The sequence below is a fragment of the Eumetopias jubatus genome, unplaced genomic scaffold (assembly GCF_037043125.1).
Source record: "Eumetopias jubatus isolate StellerSeaLion01/CBP00866 unplaced genomic scaffold, mEumJub1_p1.0 scaffold_8, whole genome shotgun sequence".
In the NCBI taxonomy this organism is placed as follows: domain Eukaryota; kingdom Metazoa; phylum Chordata; class Mammalia; order Carnivora; family Otariidae; genus Eumetopias; species Eumetopias jubatus.
The window spans coordinates 28,331,653-28,359,137 of record NW_028274814.1 but is presented as its reverse complement, the minus strand read 5'-3'; the positions used below and the strand labels follow the sequence as shown (position 1 = coordinate 28,359,137).

General features: G+C 52.1%; 1 protein-coding gene across 1 annotated transcript in view; it reads right to left on the bottom strand.

Annotated features, from left to right (window-relative positions):
* Positions 1-12,899: 12,899 nt before the first annotated feature.
* ITIH5 (inter-alpha-trypsin inhibitor heavy chain 5) overlaps positions 12,900-27,485 on the bottom strand; it is a 77,156-nt gene continuing 62,570 nt past the window's right edge. Inside the window, exons 8-14 of the mRNA XM_028114716.2 lie at positions 24,976-25,144; positions 21,963-22,272; positions 19,176-19,699; positions 17,608-17,661; positions 15,695-15,811; positions 14,198-14,575; positions 12,900-13,180 (exon numbers count right to left, since the gene is read on the bottom strand). Of these exons, the coding sequence (XP_027970517.1) occupies positions 12,900-13,180; positions 14,198-14,575; positions 15,695-15,811; positions 17,608-17,661; positions 19,176-19,699; positions 21,963-22,272; positions 24,976-25,144 (1,833 nt within the window). The remainder of the gene's footprint in view (positions 13,181-14,197; positions 14,576-15,694; positions 15,812-17,607; positions 17,662-19,175; positions 19,700-21,962; positions 22,273-24,975; positions 25,145-27,485) is intronic.

Sequence of the window (27,485 nt, the reverse complement as noted above, 5' to 3'; positions counted from 1 at the left end):
AGAGGAGGAATGGGGGAGGGGAGGAGAAGGGGCGAAGCGGAGAGGGAAGCCTGGGGAAAAGTGGGGGAGGAAAAGAGAGAGGAGTTACCCCATCTCATCCTACAGAGAAGCTAGATATTTTCGTTTTAGAATTAAAAAATTTTTTTAATTTAAATCCAGTTAATTAACATACACTGTGTTATCAGTTTCAGAGGTAGAGGTCAGTGATTCATCAGTTGCCTAGAACACCCGGTGCTCATCACATCCCGTGCCCTCCTTCATGCCCATCCCCCAGTTACCCCATCCCCCACCCCCTCCCCGCCAGCAACCCTCAGTTTGTTTCCTATGATTAAGAGTTTTTTATGGTTTGTCTCCCCCTCTGATTTCATCTTGTTTTTTTTTTTTCCTTTTAGAATTTAAAAGCTATTTCTGGATCTGTCATCTACTTGTGCTTTTCTCTGCTTCCTAACTCTCAGGAGACTTGTCTGGACACAACCTCTTTTTTTTTTTCTTTTTTAAATAGCATTTTATTTTATTTTTTAAGTAGGCTCCATGCCCAACGTGGGTCTTGAACTCAAGATCCTGACATCAAGAGTCACAGTCTACTGACTGAGCCAGCCGGGTGCCCCTATACAACCTCTTCTTCAGGCCTTGCTTTGAGGGGTCCGGGGTCCCCTTTCCCTCCCAGATGCTGATTGCCTGTCTTCCAAGCGAAATCTTGAGTCGCAAACGTCCCAGAGGCCAGTGACCCTCCGGATCCCCCCGCCTGCAGCTCTGCCACCGACCAGAGAGGATCCAGGCCTTGGCGCCGGCCTGGGATCCCCCGTGGTTTATGGCCGTGGCCCTCGCTGCCCAGATCACCTTCCCTCTTCACCTTGGAGCCCGTGAGGGTCTGTTCTTCAGGCGGGAAAGCAAAAGACCTGGAAGGTTTGTTTAAATCATGGCAAAATATAGAACATAAAATTTTAACCATTTAACCATATTTTGTGTGTTATTCTTTTCATGTATTCTCTTCGCCAGTAATTCATGACAAATTTTTTGCATCCATGTTCATAAATAAGTTTTTGTCTGTCATTTTTTTCTCATCGTGCAGTTTGTCGGGTTTTTCTATCGATGTTGTGCTCACTTTGTCTGTCGTGGTAAAAAGCACGTAACACTGGGTGACGGTGTGTCGGCTCCGGTGGGGGTGTCGACAGGGGGGAGGCTGTGGTGGGGGGCGGGGAGCAGAAGGGAACTCCCTGTACCTTTCTCTCAATTTCGCTGTGAACCTGAAATTGTTCTAAAACATAAAGTCTAATTTTTTAAAATAACATAAAATGGACTGTCGTAACCACCGTTAGGCGTACAATTCAGCAGCGTTAAGTTGTAAATTAGTTCTGAACTTTTTTCACCTTGAAGATCTGGAACTCTGAACTCATCCGACGACTCCTTTCATCTGCTCCCCTCCAGCCCCTGGGAACCATCAGCTGACTTTCTCTATGACTCTATTTGCAATACCCCATAGAAGTGGAATCATACAGTATTTGTCTTTTAGTGGCCAGTTCATTTCACTCAGCACGATGTCCTCAAAGCGCATCCGTGTTGTAGCCTGTGACAGGATTTCCTTCCTCTTTAATGCTGAATTTGATTCCACTGTACTGAGGGACCACATTTCGCTCATCCATTTACCCCTCGATGGACTCTTGGGTTGCTTCCAAATCTTGGATTTTGTAAATAATGCTACTATAAACGTCAGTGTGCAAATCTCTCTTCAAAACCCTCTTTGGGCCATTTTTTTAATATAAGTTTTACTCTCTTATCAAATTCCTATTCTACAATACAGTTTACCAACTGAATTACCACACTATACCACCCGCAGATCTTATTCAGCTTATAACCGGAAGTTTGCGCCCTTTGGCTAACACGTCCCCCTTTCCCCACCCCCCAGCCCCTGGCAACCACTTTTCTACTCTGTTTCCATGAGTTCGACTGTTGTTTTCTTTTGGCTTTTTATTTTATTTTTTTAGGACTCCACACACAGTGATGCCATGCAGTATTTGTCTTTTTCTGTCTGGCTTATTTCACATAGTGGAATGCCCTCCAGATTCATACATGTTGTTGCAAATTGTTTTCCAAGGCTGAGTAATAGTCCGTTTTCTTTATCCATTTATCCACTGAAAGACTGGTACGTTCTTTCTGTGCCTTGGCTGCTGTGAATAATATGAACTTGGGTATGCGAGTATCTCCTTGAGACAACAACAATTCCATTTCCTTCAGATGCATACCCACAAGCGGGGTTGCTGGATCGCATGGTAGATCTATCTTCGACCATTTTTTTTTTAAGGCAAAATTCAGTGGCATTAAGTACATTCTCATTGCTGTGTGTGGAGGCTGAGGATTTTGAGATTAGGCACACAAATTCGGATTCCCCCAAGAGAGGTCACCCCAATCTCCAAGCCTAGAAAGGGAAAAGTGGGGTGTTGTTGCTCTCCCAAAGGAGAGGGTTTCTCACCAGCTTGTCTAGGGGGCTTTGGCAAGGGACCCTTTGCCAGGGGGGCCCCCATCCCCAGCTCTGCTCACCACCACAGAGTCTGACCCAAGCGCCGGTGCCATGGCACACTCCCTCCCTCCCCCCCCCCCCCGCCCAGGCCCCAGGCAGGAACCCCTCCTAGCTGTGCACCTGCCCCCCTGCAGACCCCTATGTCACCAGACCAGTAGCTGAATGGGCTGACCTGAGCAAACTCCTGCCTGCCCCTCTGGAAATGCAGAGAGCCACCTCCCTGGGCTTCGCTTCCCAGCCCATCTCCCCCCCCCCCGCCCCGCCCCGGCCCCACCGCCCCCCAGGGCCCCTGCACTCTCCGTGGGGAGCTAGAGTTTCCAGTCGGGTGTGGGGAGAGTGCCTCCGGGTTTATCAGAGTTCATCTGACTGTCTAACAGCAGGCTCCGGGCTGCCAGCATCCCTGCGACTAGAATTTCAACCATTTTCTCTGCTTAACACCTCACTGCCCCCTCCACCCCCCACCCCACATAATAAGCTCCATTCTTTCCCAGCCAGCCGGCAGCCAGGGCAGCCCGGGACCTCCCGCGTGGGGACACAGGCTTCACTGAGCCTGCCAGAGAGTCTCCCCTTTCTGCCAGCACATTCGGCTGTAATCCTAGCAGGTCCAGGTAGAGGGGCGCCAGGGCTGAGCTGCGGAGAGCCTGGGCCCCGCCGGGGTGGACGGTGCGCTCATCAGCGGGTTGCTGGCTCTCAGCTTCCACTGTGACCCTGGAAGCCAGAAAGGATAGGCTTGCCCCTCCCCGACCTTGCAGGGAGGTCTGGGAGCTGCTTTTGTCTCACTGTGGAGAAAGCAGAGGGATTGAAGTGAGGGACACAAACCAGAAACAGGGTCAGGTGTTGTCCCAAGAATCAGGCTCTGTTCTCTCAAAGGGACGGGCAGTTGGGTGACCCAGGGGAGTGAGGGTCACTCAAGGACCTGGACCAGATGAATTCAGCTCAAATCATTGCACAGGACACTTAGCTTGGACTGTAGTGTGGTGGCCGCCTGAATTTGGCAGGAAATGATGTGCTTGGACAGCTTTTACTAAGAGTCAGCTGTGGTTAGCGTTTTTTTTTTTTTTTTTTTTGGAGAGAGAGATTTCATATTTTAGCTTTTGTGTTTTGTCAGGTGCTCACGAGCATCCGTCACTAAAGCGATGTCAAGCACCAAGACGCTACGATCTGGTCGGATCGCACCGACGCGGTGGCCTGTGCTGACGCGGTGACCTGCGTTCTGATTTCATGCGCGTTCGCTTTCTGTGGTAACACGTGCAGCTCCACCAGCCCTGGGATTGGTGTTCCCACGGTGACCATTCGCTGCCACCTTCTGATGGCCATTTACGCCATTCCTTGGTGTCTGTGTGTTTGTTTTTAATATTATTAAAAAGCAGCCAGAAACGTCCTGCGCAAGTAACTTTGCAACCTTATGTGAGCTTCTGAAATAAATTCATAAAAGTCAACTGAAAAAAACCAGGTGGTGTGATGTGTCCAGACCCGTTGGGTCCCTGATGAGGGTGAAGATGCTCATCTTCTCCCTGTCCCTCCCCCTTTGCTCCAAGCAGCTGGTGGGGGGCAGGCGGTGTGGACGTGAGCCAGTGGACCCCACAGCAGGGATGGGGCCCAAAGCCCCTTGCGGGGCTCAGGTGGGGGTGAGGTGCCCCAGACAGAGGGAGGGCGAGGAAGCAGGAGATGGGACACACAGGGGGGCTGCCCTGCCTGGACCAAGGCAGCAAGGCCCATTGCAACAGAACCCAGCAGAACTGCAGAAATCTGTCATCGGCTCCAGACCCAGCAGGCTGTCCCTCCGGTGTGCTTCCCTAGTCCCCATGCGATGATCTAGGATGTGCCAACAAGGTTGGGTGACACGGGAGACCTTCTCCAGGTACCTTACCTCTGGGCACCTTCCCACCCTCCTGCCGTCCTTGCCTGTGGCCCCAGAGCTAAGTCCGGGTGGGCTCCTTCCTTCCTCCCTGCTCGCGCAGGGCTCTGCAGGGGCTCGCCTGGCCCCTCCGCAGAAACTAGGACATGTCCCCTGCACACCGCGGCGGCTGTCTGACAGTGGGAAGGGGAAGCTGCCGGAGCGCCCGCCTCCCCAGCCCGAGCCCCTGCCAGGGGCGCCCGCGGCTCATTAATCACGTCCACAGTCGCTTTGTCTGAGCCTCTCCAAGGAGGGCGAGTGACATTTCAAAGCCCCTGAGTGTGCACGGGAGTTCTGTGGCTCTCTGTTTCTGACTATGTGACGGTTCCAGGATGGGACCCCGTTCCCCAGCTGCTCCCCGCACCCGAGCTCCCCAGACCTGCTTCCATGTCCCTCCAGCCCACAAGGATCTGCTTCAGAGAGCTGCTTACTCAGTGGTTTCTAAGGAAAGGGGAGAAAGATGTGCTTGGAGTGATCCTGTGGCCTCCAACCCAGCACATCCCCTGCCCCTTGGCGCCTGGACCAGAGTCAGAAAGCAGCCCAGCCTTCCTACCATGGACACCCGCTTTCAGAGGGTGATGCTCGACTTACCGCATCCGGCCGCCCTGCGCCATCCTTTCTTCTGTCCTTGCTCTGTGACACGCAGCTGATCCCCCAGGGCGGGTGCTGGACGCGGGCTCCAGCGATCCACTGGAGTTGCAGCAGAAGCCACCTTTGTGGTGTCCCCAGAGCATGCCAGGGTCACCATATGAGCAAAGGCACTGTGGTCAGACCGGCCTATGCTCAAAGAGCAGCTCTGTAATGAGAGTGAGACATTCGAAGCCCCTGGAGTTTTAGTTCTTTTACACACTTATTATCCTTTACCTTAGTGTTTTTATTAAGAATAAATAAGTTCTGGGGCGCCTGGGCAGCTCAGTTGGTCAAGCGACTGCCTTCGGCTCAGGTCGTGATCCTGGAGTCCAGGGATCGAGTCCCGCATCGGGCTCCCTGCTCGGCGGGGAGTCTGCTTCTCCCTCGGACCCTCTTCCCTCTCGTGCTCTCTATCTCTCATTCTCTCTCTCTCAAATAAATAAATAAAATCTTTAAAAAAAAAAAAGAATAAATAAGTTCTGAGGCGCGCCTGCGTGGTGCCGTTGGTTAAGCATCCGACTCTTGGTTTCAGCTCAGGTTGTGATCTCAGGGTCGTGAGATCAAGCCCCACGTTACATCGGGCTCTGCGCTCAGCATGGCGTCTGCTTGAGATTCTCTTCCTCAGCCCCTCTCCTGCTCATGCTCTCTCTTTTTCTCTTAAAGAAATAAATACATCCTTTTTTAAAGAAAAAAGAATAATAAGTTCTGGGGGGCACCTGGGTGGTACAGCCGGTTAAGCCTCCAACACTTGATTTCAGCGCAGGCTGTGATCCCAGGGGATAGAGCCCCACGTTGTGCCCCGCTCCATGCTTAGGGGGGAGGCTGCTTCTCCCTCTCCCGCTGCCCCTCCCCCCTGCTCAGACTCTCTCTCTCTCTCTCTAAAACAGATGGATAAATCTTAAAAAAAAAAATAAAACACAAAAAACGTAAGTTCTTACGTAAAATACTCCTAGTTTTCCCCTCCAAGCTTCCCCAGTTCTGTAAGACTAGACCCAATGCAAGTGCCCCTTCCCCCGACAGGCCGAAAACAGGCCCTTCCTTTTCAAACTTGCATACATTTTATCTGAACCTTTGTGTGGGCACACGGTGTCTGTCTTTCACAACTAATTGCGTGAAGTGTTATCTCCAGGGATGCACTCTAACCCCTCCACATAGTTAGTGCCCACATAAACATTGGTTAAATGAAAGAATAGGTGAACATGTTAGTTTTGAAATATTTTGTCTTCTGGGAAGGTTGCATGAATAATTAAAAATGTTATGGCTCATCAGTAATACACAGAGTTTTATATTATGTTTTCATCACAAGTTCTCAGAGTGCTCGATTTTAGTCTTCTAGGCAGGCTGAAAAGGCCGAAGAGGTTGAAAAATGAAGAGTTGCCTCCAGATTGCAGAGGAGAACTTTTAGTTTCTAGAATATTCCTGGGCTCCAGCCTTCTTCAAAAGCAAATACACTTTGCTTCTGAGCTGAGCCTTCAGACTTTGAACTGGTTCTGCCTTCCCCGTGGAAAGGTTTGTTTTTTTTCATAGTGTCCATATGAACATGCAGACTAGAAGCTGGCTTTCAGCATTTTATGACACTTATAGAGCTGGAAAATTCTAGCAATGTGAGGCAGACTTCTAGTTGGAAATTTAATAGGATAAAACAGACATGTATACCACGCACACATTCATTCCACTCAAGTATCGGGACTATTGTCTCTTCTACATTGCCCTTATACATTTCCAATAACAGTTATTTTTAAAGAGCACACGAAAATGTATTTATAATGAATTTGGTACCGGCAGTGCAATGAAATTATTTAACTGACCTATCAATAAACTTTGCATGTGTGATTTTCATCTTATATAACCAGAAATTCCCAGTGAGCAATCAGGACATTTGGGCTTTCTCTTACACAAACACAGCTGTTGTTTTGAGAAAATAATATAATTAACAGAGAATTTTCAGGAAGAATGTTGTGTCAATAAAAATTAATTTTAATTTGGACTTCTATGAAATGTATCCAACACACACACACACACACACACACACACACACACACACACACAACTTCTACCTTCATTTGCAACAACTGAAATAGAAAGGACTATTGCTAGAACTTCTTCCTTTCTTCCCAGATCCCAAATACTTGTCGTAAAAACATAGACACTTTGAAGATAGAAAGTTTGCTTCTATTCCTGAGTTTGAGCTGATGCCAGAATAACAAAAAGGAAGTGTCCCCAAATGAGCAGTCAAACCCATAAATCTATTTTCGGGGGCCATCTATGCAGAGCCAGATGCCGAAGCAAGAAGTGAATGAGATCCCTACGGAAGAGCATAGACAGGACCGGGGGAACCTGAGGGTAAGTCCATAGGTTGGTAGGAGGAAAGAAATTCAGCAAAAGAGACTAAGAAAAAAAATTTTTTAATCACACAAAAGAAGCAAAGCGATCCAGAATTCCAAAGAGAAGAGGCCGACATAGTGAGGTAGTAGAGGCTAAAAACCCTGATGGCTTGAAGTGGGGGTCAGGACAGGTAGCGCGCCATCTGAGACACATTTCCATTAACGTGGTGAGGACAGAAGCTAAACCTGTTGAGTTAAGCACCTAAGAGGTAAAAAGAAAAAAAGAAAAAATAGGTTTCGAACACCAACCTCTACAGCAAGCCTGACGTAGACACGAAAGGTGGAAGCTCGAGGGAACCAGGTTGGGGACAACAGTTTCAGACCAGAGGAGACTTCCAGAGTGATATTTGGAAACAAGAGACCAGAACCTGGTGGGAAACAAGAGTCTGGAGATTTTAGAAAGAAAATCACCGACTCCCCTGCCCAGGGGCCGTGAGAACGGAGGTGGCCCGTGATACTCGGAAGGAAGGGGTGTGAAGATGACAGAGCCACTTTGATACGAGCCCGAGTGAGGGAGGAAGCTCCTTCCACAGTATTCTCCCGCACAGGAGGCCAGTGCCGGGGGGCCGGGGGCCCAGGGGGTCCAGAGAGCTGGAGCAGGACAGAGAGGCTGCTGAGGGCAGGGCGTGTCGCAGAAAAGAGGGACCTGAGTTTGCTCAATGCCAGTGGGAGCCCCGGGGACAGGATGGGCCACGGGAGCGGTGCCTGTCCCTGGGCTGGGGACTGACCTGGCCCCCAAATCCAACGCAGAGCAGGTAGAGGAAGAAAGCCCCTGCCATTCGGGAGAAGCTCCCAGCCGCCTAACGCTATAGAAGGCGAGGTTCTCTGGTTGCCGCTGCACATGCTCTTCCTGCTTGTGGTGCAACACCCTTCATCTCCGGACTGGTTTCCCCACTGCCTTCCCGCCTTCACAGCTGAGCTTCCTCTGTGCAGGGCGCAGCCCACGGCCAAGGCCACGCACAGTATTTCTGATGCTCTGTTCCCATCCTTCCATTTGTTCTCCCTCCCGCTCGGAACTGTCACCTCCCTGCAAGCACAGGCTCTGTTTTCCTCTGAACCCCTGGGTCTGGAACACTGGATCTCAAAATCCACTGGAGTCATCAAGTGAATCATTCTGCGTTGGTTACTTGGAAGTCTGGGAAGTATCTTCATCTGCCGGCAGCTGATAAAGATCCTGGGGTCTTAGTGCAACCCCTTCGTGTTACAGATGAAGAAGCCAAAGCCCAGAGGGGCTTGACTTGACGCCCTGGCTCTCGCTGGTTTTCTCTTTCACCTGGCCTTCCAGCGCCTTCTTCGCTCACGTTCCGTGCCTGCGCTGGCCCTGACCCTGGGGGTGCTCCATTCAGAATTTAACAGAGCTCAGCGGGTATCTCCACGAGCCCCGGCAGGACCCCTCAGCCCCGGAGGGGCAATGCCACCACCACTGGCTAGAAAGGCTGCCTGAGGAGGGAAGACGTCCCAGAGGCAAATGGAAGCAGCAGCAGCAAGAGGGTGGGGGTCGGGGTGTGCAAATGAGGGACCCGATTAAGTTGGCAGAAGTTCTGGGATGTCAGAGCCCCAGAAGATAAGGGACAGAGAGGTTTAAGGCGCTTCTCTCTGTGTTTGACAGTCACATAAATCCGGTCAGGAATGACTGCTGCAGTTCTGTAGCTTGTGTTGTTTTACCGTTATTTTTCCGATGTCACTCACTCCTCCGTTTACATATATTTTCATGTCGTTCAGAAATTGCTACAAGCAAGCTGCACAGTTAGAATCATCCAGCTTTACTCTCTGCAGCCCTAACTGCATTTTCCCTCAAAACAGAAATGTACTGATATGCTGTTTGTCTTTAGACATCAATCTCTGTTAAAAAAAAAAAGGGGGGCTCTTGAATAAGAACTATCTCATGCCCTCCTTCTTAACTGACTAAAATAAACATTTAAAGTTATGTTTCTAAGTCTTTGCTTAGCTATGTAACTTTATTTGCTGTTTATTTTAGCTGGACTATGTTCTCAGGGTTCCAGGAGCCCTTCCGATTGAGTAACAGCACTGCATACATCCTGGGAGCTTAACCAAGGGGACAGAATGCATATTTTGGCCTCAGTGTCTTAGTCAGCTCAGGCCGCTATTCCCAGAATACCATAGATTGGGTGACTTAACGCACGTTTCTCGCTCACAGCTCTGGAGGCTGGAAGTCCGGCATCAGGGAGCCCGAAGATTCGGTGTCTGGTGAGAGCCTTCTTCCTCGCTCACGGACGGCCGACTTCTTGCATCCTCACACGGTGGAGAGCAGAAAGATCCTCTCTCCTGCATCTCCTCCTGCAAGGGCACTCATCCTATCCGGGGCCCCACCCTCAGGACCTCGTCCCCTTCCAAAGTTATTTGGGGAATGGGATGCTTTAAATTAGGAAACCCTGAGAGAGGACCCCCATTCAGATGTTTCTCTTTTTCAGATAAGGGAGGGCATAGGGACCCAGGAGGGACCTGCTAAGACCCCAGTCAGTCACCTTTTTGGCTGTGGTGAGAACATGAGATTTATCTCCTCTGACTGCAACACAGTGGTCAGTCTCCTTTAACTGCTCACTTAGCACCCTGCCCCAATTTATAAGTGCTCAAGGGAGAGAAATGATGGCCCACATGGTGAAATCACAGCCAACCTAACAGAATGAATTCTGGGGGTTCAGCCTGGCCCTGTTCTACCATCTTTCACATAACGTGGGAAAAACCACTCAACTGGACTCTGCCTCAGTTTCCCCACCAGGGAAAGGAATTCCTCCTTTCCTCTGTTACTTTTAAGCAGTTTTTAATTTATTTTTTAATTTTATTTTTTTACAGAGAGAGAAAGAGAGGGAGGGAGGGAATGTGTGCACAAGTTGGCGGAGGGGCAGAGGGAGAGCGAGAAAACCCAAGCAGGTGCCATGCCCGGCATGGAGCCCGACATGGGGCTCAATCCTACGACCCTGAGATCCCAACCTGAGCCGAAATCAAGGGTCGGCCGCTCACCTGACTGAGCCACCCAGGCGCCGCTGTATTTACTTTTTACAAAGCTTGCTACCCACAACACACATGACCAACAGAAAATACTATGCTTTCCAATTGCATTACAAGGTCCTAAGTATAACATGGCTGTGGAGGTTTTTGGAGCTATCACAGCCTCATTAAATAGATCATTTAAAGGTAAGTAAGTTGTTCAATAAAAAGAGACAACGAAGAGGAGGAAAAAGAAAAGTGGGATTTGTCTAAAGTAAAAACATTACAATAAAAGCTCAACCTTGATACTCAAAAAGCATTTTTTTTCCCAGAAGAGGAGGGTGTGGGGGTGCCTTGCTGGAACACTCCTCTCTGCTCTTAGAAAGCAGCAGTAACTGGTAATGTGCGGGAACAGCCCTCCCCGAAGTCTTTCTTTTTGAGTAAACTCCGTGCCCAACGTGGGCTCGAACTCACAGCCCCGAGAGCAAGCATTGCTGTTCTACCGACTGAGCCAGCCGGGCGCCGCTCTCCCAGGAGCCCTGAGGCCTACCCTGGACTGTGCACCACGTCCGATGCTGACGGGTGGGCTGGGCCCCTAGGCTCGAGGGACATCTGGGGTTGAAGTTATGTAACGGGGGCTCCCCGGGGAGCCTGACAGGCACTGCCCCCCCCCCCCCCCCCCCGTGCACACTCCTCCGCTTCCTCTGAGCTCTGACATATGGCCGTTTCTGCCGGCCGTCTGGGCTGGTGTCTTGGCACCGCCGGCATGAAAACAGGCAGTCAAGTCTGGGAAGATGGGAGTCTGAAAACCCAGAGCCGGCCGGGCGTGGCCCGGTAGGGGCACAAAGTGGGGAGAGACCGAGTCTCTGAGACAGAACCGAAAACGCCCCCCGCCCCCCCCAACCTCCCGAAGCCGCCTGCTCCAACAGGAACATGTGGATGTCATTTCGCTGTTCAAATGTTCCCCATGGGAGGGCAAATATGATAAACAATATTCTTAGCTCTGATTTCTCTCCAAGTGCTAAGTATGCTTCCCCATCTCATGAAAGCATGCTCTGGAGTCACTCCTGACTAGAAGAAACCTCCTGTGAAGCCAGCACAAAAGCTTTTATTTAATTCAGCCTCACGTTAAAATATTCCATTTCTCTGTCCGCGACCTTTCTCTGCCGTGTGGCTCGAGGGGGCCCTGCGTCCATGTGCGTCCCGACTGCGCTCCTCGCCCAGTGAGGACCAGGCTCTGCTGAACCTCCGTGGCTTCGAGAAGACCAAACAGGGCAAAAGCAAGAACTAGCAAGGAGGGCGGGGAAGGAGGATGCCTCCCTCGGCCTGGCCTCCCCTGGGTAGGGTGACGGGCTTCGCACAGGGGCTCCGCTAGGAGAGTGGTGCTCCCTGACCTCTGCAGCCCCGGCCACTGATTTTAACCTTTGCCTCGTGGGAGCAGATTGCTTGTCCAAGTTCTGGAACCGAAGTGCCCCCCCGCCCCCCGCGCCCAATTCGCTGGCTTTGCCTGAGATGCGGGAAGGCTTCTCAGCTATGTAAGCACGCCCGCACCTCCTGCTGAGAACGTGCAAGCCCGATTCCTGGAGGAGGCTGATGATGCGCTCCGTGCCGGCTCTACGTCCCCTTCCAGGGCTGCGAGGGCCTAATCCGTCACCTCCCTGAGGACCGCCAGCAAGTAAGGCCGCAACTATGACAAGGGGAGGAGAGCGCCAAGTCAAAGGTGGGCCAGCTCTCCAACCGAGAGAGGCCAGTAAAAAGCAGCCACGTGGGGTAGTCCTGTTTATTAGCTTTACTGGAATAAATAGAACACCCATCAGCACAGTCGAGTGGTTTACAAAGCCCGTTAGACATCGGTAGCTGGGATGAGGATTTTCTATTTTCAACCAATTCTTTTTTTTTTAATGCAAACTCACTTTCAAGGGCAAGGTATCACAGCGGAAGAAAATTCTCTCCCAAGAAAAGACTTAATTGTTTACAATGATCAGATCTATGAGCTATTTGCCTGACCCATGGCCGGGGCCCAAGGAGAGGTCCCCCTGAGGCAGAGGTTGGCCACACATCTGGAGAAGGCAGTAGTTCTAAGAGGAGATTGCTAAGCATTAGAATAAGGTGGAAAGCAGAGTGCCCAAACTTGGCCATTTCCAGAGAAAGGGAGCTTTGTGGCAGTGTTCCTTATCAGTTACCTTATGACAGGCTAGGAGACAGACAAGCCAATTGGTGTGAAACGCAGACGTCTTGCTTTTAAGTATGACCTTTCCCCCTTGGGGCCACCATCTTTCTCTATCGGACAGAGGGAAGGGGGGAGGCAGGAGGAGGAAGTAGAAGGAAATAACATTTCTGCTTCCAAGTCCTGACTCTACCCTTCACTCAAGCGGACCCCGGGCCTACACGCCACCAAGGGAAGGTCCCTGGAGGCAGCTAACTGCCAAGACACCAGGCACGCACGAGCGACAGGAAGCACAACGCGGGGTCCCCAGAGACCACTTCCCTGTCACGCTCTCGTGCATTCAGGCTGCTGGTGTCAGAGTCCCCTGGTGAGTCCCAGGCCAAACGACGTCTCTGAGTCAAAAGGATGGGTTGCCAGGTAATCTTTGTACTCCCCGTCGATCAGTTTGGCTGCGTTGTTCCTGGCAAACCAGCAGTCCACCTGCTCTTCCCCATTGTAGATTTTCCGCTGTTTCCAGACCACCGGGACCTGGTGTCCTTTCACCTTTAGGAAGGTCTCGGAGCGCTCACCTGCCTTCGGGAACGCAGGGTGAGTAGGCTCCTCTGTGAGGCTGGCGTCCTGGTTCAGGAACTGACCTGGGAGGACACAAAAAAGCATCGGGTCTAAGTCAAACGTAGGCAACCGTGAGTTGAAAGATCTGATGTCAGTTTCGGCCACTGGTGACCAGTCAGTGCACGGTGTTACCCAGAGGCGGGGGGACGGGTGCTCTGAGAGCGGGGCGGGGGGGGGGCGGGGGCGCGGTTAACTGACTGCAGTCCTAGGCTGGACTTGCCCAGAAGACTCACACCTGTCCCGTGTCAGGGACAAACATGTGTTTGCTGGGTGCGGACAGGGAGTCCTAGGTGGCGTTCACAGTGGCCTCCTCTTCGGGAAGCCGCCCGGCTGCTGACACGGGAAGCCGCCTAGACTCGTACAGACAGTTGACCACCGTCTCCTCGTGAGCTGGGAGAGCAGGACGGACCCGACCAATAGGGAAGGAGGCTGGGGTCTTCCCTCTCCTCCAGGCCCCAGCTCCCCTCCCAGACTGTGCATCCGGTAGGTACGGCTGAGGGGGTGGAAAGCAGTCGCTGCGGCCCGTTCCTGACCCTCATCACCAGAATCCTGCAGGCCAAGTGAGGGCACCGCTAAGGCCGCAGGAGTCCTGGGCTGCGTCTGGGCAAGGCGGCTCATGCTTGGCCGTCCAGCAGGACAGAAACACGTCCAGCTCAAGTGCCAGGAATTCCTGCTTTCTAAACTGGGCCCTGGCGGCAGCTCACCCTTTACTTGTCGCCAACAGCCAGAGAGGACTGCCTGAGGCCCAGGGCAGGGTGGGGGACCCACGCCTGGGGCCTGGGCTGTGCACTGCCCTTTACTGGCATCTTCTTGCCCGGAGTCGGGAGCCAGACGTTGAGAAGACGCCTCCCGAAGGCTTTGCTCACTTTCCCAGAAGACCAGCGAGAATCACCCGTTCCCCCTCCCGAGAGTCGCCAGGGGGCAAGGCATGCGATTTCGTGACTGCGTTTCAAGGTCAAGCGGACCGTATTGGCAACATCAGCCTCACTTCGGGAAACTGGATCCTGGGCTCAGAGCCAGCGTGAAGGGCAGCGGCCTACCTAAGAGCCCGTGGCAGTTGCCGGAGAGACCCTCGCTGTTGGAGATGTAGAAACCCAGGTGGTTGCGCTGGTAGGGGGCCGGCTTTTTGTACAGGTGAATGAGGATGACGAAGGCAAGGGTGCTCCGGATGGTGACGGTGACACTGGCGTTGGCGGACACGGACACCCCCAGCTCCCGACCGCCCACGGCCGCGCTCTGGCTGCAGGGCAGGACCAGCCGGTCCCGACCATCCCAGATGACTCTGCTGGGCGTGACCTCCAGATAGGACCTCTCGGGCTTACTGACGAGGATGGTGATGGTGCGGAAGTAGGTGCGCTGCTTCTTGTGGCCGCTTGGGGGCGCCGGGGCCCCAATCAGCTCCCCATTCACCGTCACGCCTGGAAGGCCGCGGGGAAGGACAGTGGTTAGCGCACCATCCCACCTCCACGCTCAAGGCTTCCAACACAGTTTCCTTCCTCCTCGGGCCCCAGCGCTGTACCTGGGCCGCGGGAAGGGGCCCCTCAGTCCCACGGAATGAGTGAAGGCACGTGTGCGGGAGGGCGTGAGAGAAGCCGTCCCCACGTTATCAACACGGTGGAGCAGGGGAAGCAAGATGTAGGCTTGCCCTCCCTGGGGCAAGGGGAAGGGGGTAAGGAGAAATCCCAGCCTGAGCAGAGACCAGGTAGGCCGCCCTCAAGGCTCCAGGCATCTCCGACTGATCACAGAAACGCCGGGAACAGCCCCTAGGAAGGTGGGCGCCTCCAGGGAGGAGTACAGTCAGGCCCCCACTCCCTGCTGAGCCTGAGTCAGGACAAGCTGAGATTTAGCTCAAAGGCGAGGGAGCCTTGCAAGAGAACAAGGTGGGAAAGGAGCCCTGGGATCATACATTACACAATTACATCACACGTGTCACCTGGCCTTCAAGAAACGCATCCTCTCCGAACCGAGAACTGCCCCGTGGCCATCCCTGCGTGTGGTTCTGCAGCTATACGTGTACTGACCTCTTTCCCCCAGCCCCTCTACAGACCCAAGGGGGTCAGAGCCCTGTTTACCTTCGTGTTCAAGGCACACCGAGCTGGGGCCTTAACAGCGGCATTGCGGAGGAACCGGGAGAGATGGCTTTAGGGCTCCGGCCTTCCCACCATTACAGTTTGGGAATGGAGAGACATGAAAACAATACTAGATCCTCAATCTCTATAGCACCTGTGCATTTACAAAACCACTTCATATCCATTACTGAATTTGGTCTTTGCAGTGGTCTGATGAGACTGGCAGAGCAAGGACCACTGTCTCCAGGTTACAAGGGAGACGTGTGCCCAAGGCTAAAGTCAGAGCAGGCTTCCAACATTTGTCTTCTTGACTCCGAGCCCCACACACAGTCGACCTCCTTTAACAAAGCACCAACAATCCTCAGTGAGGGTCTGTGATGTGCCTCCTTACCTACGTGGACATCTGTCTCAAGAACAGAGGGGGTGGTCCTACCTAACTTACCCTTGCCCAGAGGTCACAGAACGTACCAGAGTCCGCGTGATCAGAGACAAGCCTTAGGATGTCCCCCGGCTGCCCATCGATGTTGAAGCAGACGGTGAGCTTGCTCAGAGGGAAATCCACGACAAAATGGGGATCTCCATCCACTGCCAGACCAGGAAAAACCAGGAGAGAGCAAGAGAGACAAGACATTTACTGGGTGCCTCCCATGCGTAAATACTCTCCTGGCTCGGAAGGTGCCTGGGGGTGAAGGGACACGCTAGCGTTACGCGTCAGTGTGTGAGGTGCGTCTGTGAACTCGGGTCCCCTCCCTCCAGACATGATGCTCTTTCCACCACAATTCAGGCACAGAAAATCATTTCCTGTCTCCTCCGACCACCCAAGGGAAGAGACGTGGATGCGAACACTCCCTCTCCTGGGACTGGAACGCCACGGCACTGGAGACACGGTACCGGACGTCCACAGTCCCTGCGTGACAGTGGCCATGAGCAAGCCCAACTGAGTGCGGTGACCACGAGGGGTTCAGAGTCCCTGGGGGTTAGGAAGGATGGTCAGCGGTGGCCGTGGAAGTCCCTCCCCAGGGGCACGCGGACTTAAATGCTCTCAAAGTTTTGTCCACAAAGAAGACCCCAGCGTGTGGCTGGCCCCTGTTGCTTGCGCATTCTCCTCATTTTCGCCTCTGGTCAACATGAACAGCCTTGCCTCTTATTGTACAGACAAAATAATTCCCAACCATCTACATGAATTCTCTCCCCTCACAAGATGGGAGAGTTAGTTTCTTTCTAATTTTTATGCCAAACACAACGTGTTTCTGAATGCCTCTCTATGTCATGTACACACACTTGAATACGGTCAGTCTTTTCAAGTCCCAGCAAATTAACGTCCTCGGTGTAACTATTTAAAAAACAAAAACAAAAACAAAAACAAAAAACGCTTTCTGTCCCTAGCATGACTCAGGAAGGCCCAGGAAAGAACCTGGCTGGTCTCACTGTGACGTGTGTCCAGCACCGTATGATATATAAAGAAATACAAGGTACCGGCCTTTTGTAGATGAGGAAAAAAAGGAAAAAAAAGGCACCCATAGGACACAAAAGTCCTGGTCCATATATCTGGCACTCTTTAGGTATGAATGTAACTATGCGACGGTTCTTTGAGAGCTTCTTGTGCTCACACTTCATTTCTACTCGAATCATCCAAATCCTGTTACCAGGAAAGCAGCTGCGGTTTGAAAAAAGGGGGGAGATGTCTGAAAGCCATTACTCCACGCAGCACCCAAGAGGAAAGTTTCCTCGCATTCCACAAAGCACGTGTGTGCTCAAAAGAGTTGTACCTTCCCCATCAGAGACCGCATGCAACCTCTCCGCGTGGCTAATCTCTAGAACGTTCCTGGCACGTCGAGTGCGTCAGCAGCATGTCAATTCACAGACTTACAAAGGAAGACGTGTACATTTCAAGACTAAAACCCTGCCTTCGTGTTGCTGTTCCATCTGGAGGCTTATTATAATCCCAGGAAGCTGGCCAAAGGAAACTCTATGGTATTTTTGTCTTTCCCTTCTAAAGCCAAACACTAAAATAATAATAATAATAATAATAATAATAATAATAAACTCTGCCCATCACAGATATTTGTACCACTGGGAGCCGGAAGCACGTATATGTCACGTCTCTGAAACAAGTAACGTTTAAACTCAGTCATGATGCAAATGAGCCTCCGTCTGTCCGGCTGTCAGGCTTGCCAGCCTCCTCGGGGCGGCAGCCGCGGTGTTTAGGGTTTACCGACCGCCCTGGTTCTCCAAACTGCCTCCCACCCTCCTGAACGACCGTGGGTCCTTGTGCTGAGTTCTAGGAGCTGGTATTTTCGCGGGCGTCAGGGAACCCCAGGCCCTCCACCTGGAAACATCTCGGCCCTCAAGTGACACAGAACCGCGTTCTTTTCTTTTACCTGAAGTTCTGGAGACTTTAATTCTTGGGCTGTATGGTTTCTTGAGAGGAGGTCCTAGAAAGAAGAGAACCCCCACTGTTATTCATTAAGGAGGAAGAGGCGAGAGGCAGGACAAGAGGTCTGGGGTGAGTAAACATAAAGCTTCCAAACGCACTTGCGGTCATTTAAAAACATCGCCCGTTGTAAAGAAGGAGCTTGGCCTCACAGCACACAAGTGAAGGCGTACCACGTGAAAACTTATTTTATTCTTTTATAAATTAGAGCATATTCTTCCTAAGATTTCTGTGTGTACAAGAAGGGAAAACATTCTATTGTATGTAATGTATAGTTATGGAGTTGGGGGGGTGGAGTTGTTTCATGGGTACGGAGTTTCAGGTTTGCAAGATGAAAAAAGTTCTGGAGACCTGTGAATGTCCTTCATACTACCGAGCTGGACACTTAAAAATGATTAAGATGGTAAATTTTATGTTATTTTTTACAATTTAAAAACTACAAAAATGTAAAAAAAACAGACAGTTATAATCCATATATAGTTATAGTCTGAACCTTTTAATAAATGTCTGGTTCTACACCCCTCAAGGCAGAGGGATCTAACATTTGCAGAACACTGGCTTTGTACCAAAGATTTTAACCCATCTAATCCTTGTAATGGCCCTTCAGAGAAATCATTAGTATCTACGTTTTATAGACCAGGGAACAGAAGCCCAGAGAGGTTCAGACACCTGCCGCGAGCCACATAGCGGAAAGAGCTGTGCCTGGGTCCTACCCTTACGCTCTCTCTACCACACCCAGGTGCTTCTCAGAGTTTAGAGTGTGAGGAATGCACGAGACAGCATTTGCACACCCTGGGTTCCTGTCTGTTCCCTCTCTTTAGGAAATGTGAACTTGGCAGGAATTCAGTAACAATGTTAAAACGTAAAAAACATGCTGTTTCCCACAAGCCGTTATTACTGAGATTATCATGCTCTGCTTCAGCAGAACTACTTTTCCCCTGCTTGTCGCTACCGATTTCCCCCAACAAAATGACAGGAGACTGGACATGACCGTTTCTGTTTAGATTCTGAGTGAGAAGCATGTAAAGGATGCCTTCCCTTGAGAATCCACAACTTAGTCCTGCACGTACCTTGTCAGGACAATACAAATCAAGCATCCGAGAGGGAGGTTTTCTCGCGGTGCCCAGAGCAGGTGTGTGTGGGTAGGAGCTAGGGTCCCCCCTAGATGCCCAGGCTTTGGGAAGCTGCGCCCCCGCAGGTAAGCGGCATAGCTCCGAGGGACTCACAGAGGCGGAGGGCACGCTTAAAACACTGGTCTCTGCTCGTTCACCCTGGTGCCTCCAACACCGCCGCGCACGGGGTAGGCACCCGGTCCCGACGATCTGCCCATAGACTGACTTTACCGGACACCTCTGGGACAAATGCCGCGTTTCCTAATTTCTCTACAGAGATCCACCCTTTGCAAGCACATGCCGCCGGCGGTGTACCACACTCTCTGAAGCCCGGCGCGTCGCGCCCGCTAAGGCGCGCGGGACGGCAGGCCGCTGCCGCGGGGCGGGCCCCCCGCCTGCTCACCTGGCCGCCCGCCGGCGCCCCGCAGGCTCTGCACCACCGGCTCGGGGCCCAGGGCGGCCGCCGCGCCGCGCGCGTCCTCCAGCTGGTGCGTCTGCAGCCTCAAGTGCAGCGCGGTGAGCGGCGTGAGGAAGCCGCGGGCCACGGCCAGCGCCCGCGCCCTCTGCCCCAGGCGCTGCTTCTCCTGCTCGTCGCCGCTGTGGCGCCAGGAGCTCAGCAGCTCCTTCAGGGTCAGGTAGCTCCAGAGCCGCTCCACGTGGTTGCGGCCCTCGGCGCCCCCGCCCCTGCCCGCCTTGTGGGGCTCCAGGGGCACGTCGGTCTTCAGGAGGACGAACCTCTTGCTGTTGCTGGCCGTGACCTCCACGTGCAGCCGCCCCGCCTCGCTGTCGGCCAGCTTCCCCGCGGTGACGATCTCCGAGCCGTTGAAGTAGTTGCGGAACACGGTCCTGGTGGCGTGCTCCACCGAGGCCGGCGGATAATCGACGCGGACGTCCGAGAGGAGCGGGGTCCTGATCTCATCGTAGAACCTGCAGTGGAAGGACAGAGAGTCGGGGCCAGCCGTGGCTGTGGGCAGGCCAGGTCCCACCTGCCAGGGGGCCCATGGGTCTTTGGAGACCCTCAAGTCCAACACTACCCAGCAGAGCACTTGCACTATGAGACGGGCAGCAGGAGCTTGAACACCACTGGTGACAGAGAACTCACTACCCCACGGGCTTCCCGCCTCCTTTCAGCTGCTCCCATGAGGAAAGGGAGCCCCCCTGGGTAGATCACACCTTCCTTCCGGCAGTTTCCACCCACTGATCTCTGTTCTACTGCACAGAGGAGTCTAATCCACCTTCCACGTTCAGGTGCTTGAAAAACACCGTTTAAATGTCTGACAAACACTGCCGTGTGCTCCTTGAAATCTTTTTGTGTAGCCTCATCGAATCCCCCCGCGGCTCCGTTTGGTCAACTGTTCTCTTGATACTAATTCAAGCATCCCGAGCTGACTGGCCTCTCGGTAACTTTCCTTTGTACACACCTACGTTTCTCAAAGAGTCTCTTAAAACACGTTTCTTAGAACAAAACACATATTCCGGGTGCACTTTAAGTAGCCCATTATCCTTGAGAAATCTCATCTTGACTCTGATATTACGCTTGTGGGTAATGCATTTCCTTGCTTTAGCTTTTCTCCTGGTTGTTACAAGGTTGCTTTTTGCTGAGTAAGGGGACAATCAAAATCCCCCTTCCAAAGAGCCAGACAGCTCGGCTGTGGAAGCCAGCTCAGCCACTTCCTGGCTGTGTGTCGTGGGACATGTGACGTAGCCTCTCTGAACTTCAGTTTCTTCCTCTATGAAGTTGGAATGTTGAAGTAACTGCTCTGGTAGACTACCAGCTGTCCCCTCAGGCTCAGTCTCCCCTTCTTCCCTAACTGAGTTCTACCCATCCAGGTATCAACCACATTTCTTAGCCTCTGCTCTGGCCAAATACGGCCATGTTCTCACCAACAGAATATGAGTAGAAATGATAAGTACAACCTCTGCAATGCTTGCTTGAAATAAAATGGCTTCTTACTCTGGTTTTCTTTTCTTTCCCCCTTTTTGGGGCTAGAATATAGATGTGATAGTGACTTAATTTCAACCGTGTAGCTAAAGACGACACCTGAGGGGTGCAGAGCAACCGAAGGGAAGGAATGGGAGTCTCTGAGCGACTTCATGGAGCAGAATCTAGTGTGTCCAGACATTACAGGAGAGGGTCATCTGCATGGCAGCTTCGCTTGGACCCTACTACATCTGCCCCTAGGCTTTCTGTGAAGCTCGCCAGAGACAACAGATGCAGGAAAGCCTGGCACATCATAAGTTCTTGATAAATGTTGGGTGTATGGGTGATGGTTTTGGTAACATGACAGTGGTTGGTTTGTTTCAATGTCATTGTTTTTGCTTTTGAGAGCGTTATTAAATCTTAATATACAGTGCCCTAGATTCTGCCTCTTCGAATATAGTTTTGAATAATTGTGAAAATGTGGGAAGCAAATCTGTCTTTTTATTTAAATCTTTGACCGAAATCTTGGGGGCTGGGAGAATGGTGGCTAGCCTCATACCAAGGAGCCACCTTTACTGCCCACCTTAGAGACCTCCAATTAGAATGCATATTCCTTGAACACGGCTATTAAACAGCTGCGAATCTACCCAAACCTCGCTCTTCCTTTGAAGTATCCACTATACATGCTGTAAAGAAGCACATCATGTCGAACGGAGAGTCAGCACTTCCTCGAATCAACAGTGAAGTCATACTCTGTGTTTGGCAACATGACAGCTGTGGGAAGGCTCCAAACGGAGTTAGAAAACCTAAGAGCTAGTTTCTTCTCCACCTCAAAACAGTAAGAGAATCAGCGGCCGGTTTTAACCAGGACACAAAGTGGAGACAGCACTACGTCTCCTACATACGCTTCAGCTGAATTAACACAAACACACTAGACAGTGTACCAGCAACTATGCTAGAAGTGTCGAGCAGACGACAAGCTAACTGAACACCTAACATGCAACAGCCATCCTGACAATACCTGACACTGGTTTTGTCATTCAGTTCTGTCGACCGACCATAATCCTCATTTTACAGATGAGGAAACTGAGCAAGACTGGCTTCAGTTTTGCCTAAAGTCAGAAAGCAGGGCCCAGCATCTGAACCCAGATCGACCTGGGTTAAACACCCCCTAGGACGTCTCCCACTGTACTGAGTTGTGACCCCACCACCCTCCGCCCCCTTCTGAGAGCCCGAGTCTCCCTGTCTGGAGAAGACAGACGTACGGACCCGATGAGCTGCGAGCCCGCGTCGTCCTCCTCAAGAACGCGCCGTGTGAGGCCACAGTTCTCCAGCGACAGTTTCTCCAGCAACATGAAGTCCACGTCGTTCCCGATGCCGATGGTGAAGATGCAGATTTGGCCTCGGGCGGCCTCCTTGGTGTTGTTGAGAATCTTGAGCGTGTGGGTCTCCCCAACGGTGGGCTTCCCATCGGTCAGGAAGACGATGAGAGACACGCTGCGGTCTTCGATGTCGTTATGGGCCACATAGTCATTGAGCAGCTTGATGCCCCTCTGCAGGGCCCCGTTGATGTCTGTGCCTGGGGAACACCAAAACGCACCCCAGCTCAAGCCTGTGTGCCTGCCTCCTTCATCTGGGCACACGGTCAGGGTGGTGCTTTACCCACCACCGTTCGAGCAGTAGCAGGAGGACGTGCATGGGGAAAGAAGTCACCTGCACCTACGGGGTGATGCCAGCCTATCTAGACACTTGGCAAGGGTTTGCTAAGTCAATGGGAAGGGCCCGGAATTATCCCACTGTACGGCCCTTCTCCTGAATGCATCTGACGGCACCTTGGCTTAGAAGTCTTCAGTACCTTAGCATCCATTGCTCCTACTCCTTTCCTGGGAGTAGCTTTGCAAAGGGCAGGAAGGGGTTAGGTACAGGAATCTGGAGGGAGGGCGAGTCCCAGAGGGAAAGAAAGGGCACTCGCTTTAGGTACACACTTGATTACCTTTAGTAAATTTATAAAGCTGTATACCCATCACCACAATCCATCACCCAGTCTGGAGTGATTTTTATCTGCCCGCAAAATGTACCACGTTTGAGTGAACCAGGTGATTTCTCCCCAATGTTTCACATTCTCCAGAATTTCTGGCTAAAATAAAAAACATATATATATATGTCTAGGTCTGTGCAAACACACTGATAATTCGGAGATGCACACAGAGTCTGAACGTAAGGGAAAGTTACAGCTGAAGCAGTATTTACCGTTTCTTTGGGCTCACTAACTTGCCTTTCTGAATGCCCAGCTTAGTTTCAGCTGACCTCTGGACGCATGAGCCTGGACAAAAAGGCAGATGTTTATTTTCCCTTTAATCGAGAGGTTGGCAATGGTGCCAAATCTTTTATTCCACTTTAAGGCCAAGGAGAGCCCAGGCGAAGGGACAGACTTAGCTTTCCTAGTACCAGGCACCAAGGCACAGCAGGGCGTGGAATCAAGCCTGTGCGAAGCCAGGGCATGTCCCGTGCTCTTAAGAACAGGGGGGCGCCCTCCACAGGGAGACCCCCACAGAGTTGCCCCGGCCATCCCGCCAAGAGCCCCCCCCCCCCGGCTCAACAGAAGACACAAGTGCACCAGCAAGAGGGACTGCTTGGGGGAAAATGGCTATGTCTGACTCTGAAAGAGGACTCCCACGTGGCGGCCACTGTTCTAAGCACTTCAGATATTTTAACTGATTTCATCCTCATCACAACCCTGTTATTGTCACATGCGAGAGGAGTAAACTCGGGTACAGACACAGTCAGTGGCTCGTACACAGTGGGGCTGGCTTCAGATCCAGACAGTCTGGCTTCAGAACCTACGCTCCCAACCCTACCATTCCCCTTCTCTGAGAGGAACAGACGGACCTTCTGTTCACCTGTAGAGCTTTTGGGGTGATGAAATGCTGAGAGAAAAGTAAAGGAAACTAATTAGGTTTCTAAGGTGTAGATTCCAAAAGAACATAATACACATCAGCTGTTTCCTAAAGCTCGATCCCCACACTCTCTACCAACACACACACACACACACACACACACACACACACACATACACACACACACACATTGTTCTAGTAGTGAGTAGTGCCACTGAAATACGTTTATATGAACAAATACTCGTTGAGCACGAGCTATACACGTCAGGACCTGTGCTGAGAACCAGAGGTCATACAAAGATGAAGAAGAGTTTCCTCCCTCAAGGACTTGACGATCTTGTCAACTTCCTCCCATATTATTATATCCAATCTTTTATCTCTCTCATTAACCAGTAAATCAGTCCCTAGACCACACTATTGTGGAGACTGGTAGGAAATCCCATGTCAGAGTTCCATCCAAGCAAGATCAAGTTCTAAATGAAGTTCATTTGGGAAATCAGAGCTTCATCTTGGAGAGAAAATAATACATGGACGAAAGACAAAAAAAATGCCAGAAGAAAACTGAACTGGATGTTTTATATGTTCCCCAATAACCAAATTAGAGTTAACCGAGCCAACAGCCCCAGGAGACGGTGTCTCTGTAAAGGCCCTTGTAGAAAGGGCGGAGGGAGTCTGGATGAGCTTCCATACACGCTCCAGCACCCGCGCACCTGTCATGGGTCCACTGTACTGGAGAGAGCAGTGAGAGTAAGCCCCACGTCCTGCACTGAAGGAACCTGCCTTCAGCACGGCTAGGTAACATTCTGTTCTGATTCTCTCCTCTCCCTAGAATCCTGGAGGACCTTTCCCATCCTCTGCACTCTTCCCCGGGGACCACACCCAAGCCAAGTGTGCAAAGACTCAGAGCCCATCACACTTTTCCAAGCACAGCGTCTCCCTGGCCGCCAGGGATGCATGCTCTACTTGCTGGCGCAGCCCTGCTGAGAGGCTGATGGTTCAGCAGTGCCAGCCCACCCGCTGCCCCCCAAGGTGCCAACATTCAAGTACACAAAACACTGAACCATCTCTGGCTTTGATTCCTCACCCAAGAGCAATTTCCAAAAACAGCTTCATTGTCCGGATCCGTGAGATAAACCATGAAAGGCTCCAAAACCTATCAAGTATTTCCCCCCCCCCAACTTACTTGACCATCAGTTCAGGGCCTGGAAGACAAGAATTTCCAGACGTGGTGTTCAGAGAAACATAAGCTTCTGGGAAAGCTCTCACCTAGTTATCTCCCTTCCTGTGATCGGCTTCAGCTTTCAAATCCTCGTCTCCTGGCAGAAAATTAGCTACTCGCTTATCATCACGTCAAAGGCAACAAGAAAATAAGGTCTCGTATTTACCTCCGGTGGGCGACATGTGGTGAATGTAGACTTTGCCGTCTCTCACGTTGTCCGGAGTCACCGACACCAAATGGTCCTTCCACACTTTGATGCGGTTGGAAAATCCAATGATATTGAAATGATCCTGGGGTCGGAGGTCATGGAGAATCCTGAACAGGGCATCCTTGGTCTAAACCAACACAGAAGCAAAACGGGTCACAGCTGACCACCTTCATCCTCGCGTCCCCTGGCTTGGAAACTGCAGGCAGGGAGCAATGCTGGGGTTAATATTAAGTGCCTGAGATGTAAAGGGACTTGGATAAATGTCCAAGGAGCTCTGTCACCTAGCTGGAAAAACACTGGCGTGAACGTGTTACAATCACAAATGGGGGCTTTAACATCTGAAGTGTCACAGGCTGCTGCAAGTCTTGCTCTCTCAGGCCTCCGTACCGTCACAGCGGTGACGGAAGGTTCTTTTCCTCGGCCTGACGCCCATTTGTCACCTGACAAGCTCCTACTCACTCTTCAAAACCCAGCTGATGTGCAATAGCCTCCATCTGAAATATTTCCTAACGCCTCCAAAGAGAGCTGATCCTCTGTCCTCTAGGCTAGCACTGCCCTCAAAATACTCGTGTTATAAAGTGCATAATGACCCAGCCGTGATTATTTGCCTTTTATCTTTGTCCCTGACCATACCGCCAGTTCTTAGCCAGCAGCTTCCAGCCATCTTCATATTGCCCTGGGCGCAGGAGAGTGCCCGACACACGGGGGGCGTAGACGGTTCAGTGAACAAATGAATGCATACACGTTTTACGAACTGTAAGACTAGAGGTATAAATAAAGGTAAACACCCCAAGAATTTAAAAGAGAATGAGAACACAGGGCGGGGGCTGCTGCGGCGGTATGAGAAGACCTCACAGGGAAGCAGGAATAGGAGGGTAGAAGGAACTGGTTAGCTCGGAAGACTAGGAAGGGCATTGTGGAAGGCGGCGAAGACAAGTGAGTGGAATGAGTAAATGAGAGGGAGGGAGGGAGGGCGGGAGGGCGGGAGAGGGAGAGAGAGGTGTGTGGAAGGCCAAATACTTCCCGAATACAAAGGAAGTCAGAGAGACCCCCGCCCCTACCCTTGAGAACCTCGGGGAAGATAATACTGAGAAGGACGGTGCGTAGGAAACATAGAACTGACTGCTAGATCGTGTTGGAGTGAAAATCCATCAGATAACTACCTTAAACAGATGTGGGGGGAGTGCCCTAGGCGTTGACCCGGTGTTAGCCAGGAAGCTGGCCGGACTCCGACTGCTCACCCTTCCTTCCACTCGGAGCCCACACAAGCCCGGCGTGAGCACCGGCCGGGCCCAGCCCCACCCCAGCCCCACCCCAGCCCCGCAGCCCAGGCCTCTGGGGGGCCTGAAGGCCCGCGGCTATGAGGAGACAGGACCACAGCGGAGCCGTCCCTGAGACAGCCCCACCGGGAGCCCAGGCCCAAGGCGCGCACTGGGAAATGCTCAAGCTGCTCTTCGCCAGAGCTCGGAGCTGGCCGGGCACCACGGGCTGGCTTCGGGCTTGGACAAGGGGCAGCCTGTCGGGAGACGGGGCTTTGTTCAGCTGCTGACATCCTTAGGGATCCTTATATCGTACACTAATGACCTCGAGAGGGGCCGGCCTGGCTTCTCGGCAGCTATTTTCCTCCCGTTGTGATGCATGCTCTGCCTTAGGAAGAGTTCTAGCGTCTCCCCCCTCCTCCCCTTCACTCGACAACCACAGGACCCTTTAAGCCCAGCTACAGAGTATCCTCACGTGCACCGAGGGCAGGCCGGCCAGTGGGCTCACACGGCTCCCTTTCCAGTTGCATCAGGACCTTCTGGATGGCCTGCCCCCCGCCCAGGGGCCTGGGGAGAAGCAGCTAACCACTGCCTGCAGCCAGCACCATCCTTGAGCGCTCTGTGGGCTCCTGCTCTCCCCTTAGATGGGCTGACAGCCCTGGGCGCTCCGCATTCTTGGAAGGCTTACAAGGAAAGAAGAAGGTCCAGATAGGAGAGTAAGTGCGAGTGGACTTCAGCTGCTGTTTCTGCGCACTGTGTTTACATGCTGAAGATGAACACCAACCTTGCCAGACTTCCCAAGAGCACAATCCATAGAACAGGGTAAGCACATTCCAGAAAGAACAGAGGAAGCCCAGAAAGGCAGAGAATGTGCAGTCTGAGCTTGTTTGAAGGCCTGAACTACCCTGGAGGCAAAGAGGTGTCACAGACAGGAGAGGGGCTGGTCTAAACCCTTAAGGGCCTGGTGGATGACCACAGAGAAGACCAGTTGACTCTTCCAGTGCATGCAGATGGACAAAGATGGTTACCACCTCTCCCCCAGGGCCCTCTTCCAACGAATGTGACCTAAAGGGAAAGACCCTGGATGTCCCAGCAAGCCACGTTCCTTGGCCTTCTTCCCCGCCCCCAAAGCCCCACTTACTGCCCTTGCACACTAGGAAGCAGCCTGCCCGCTAGAGACAGGTAAACCCCAAGACACGCCACCTGGAG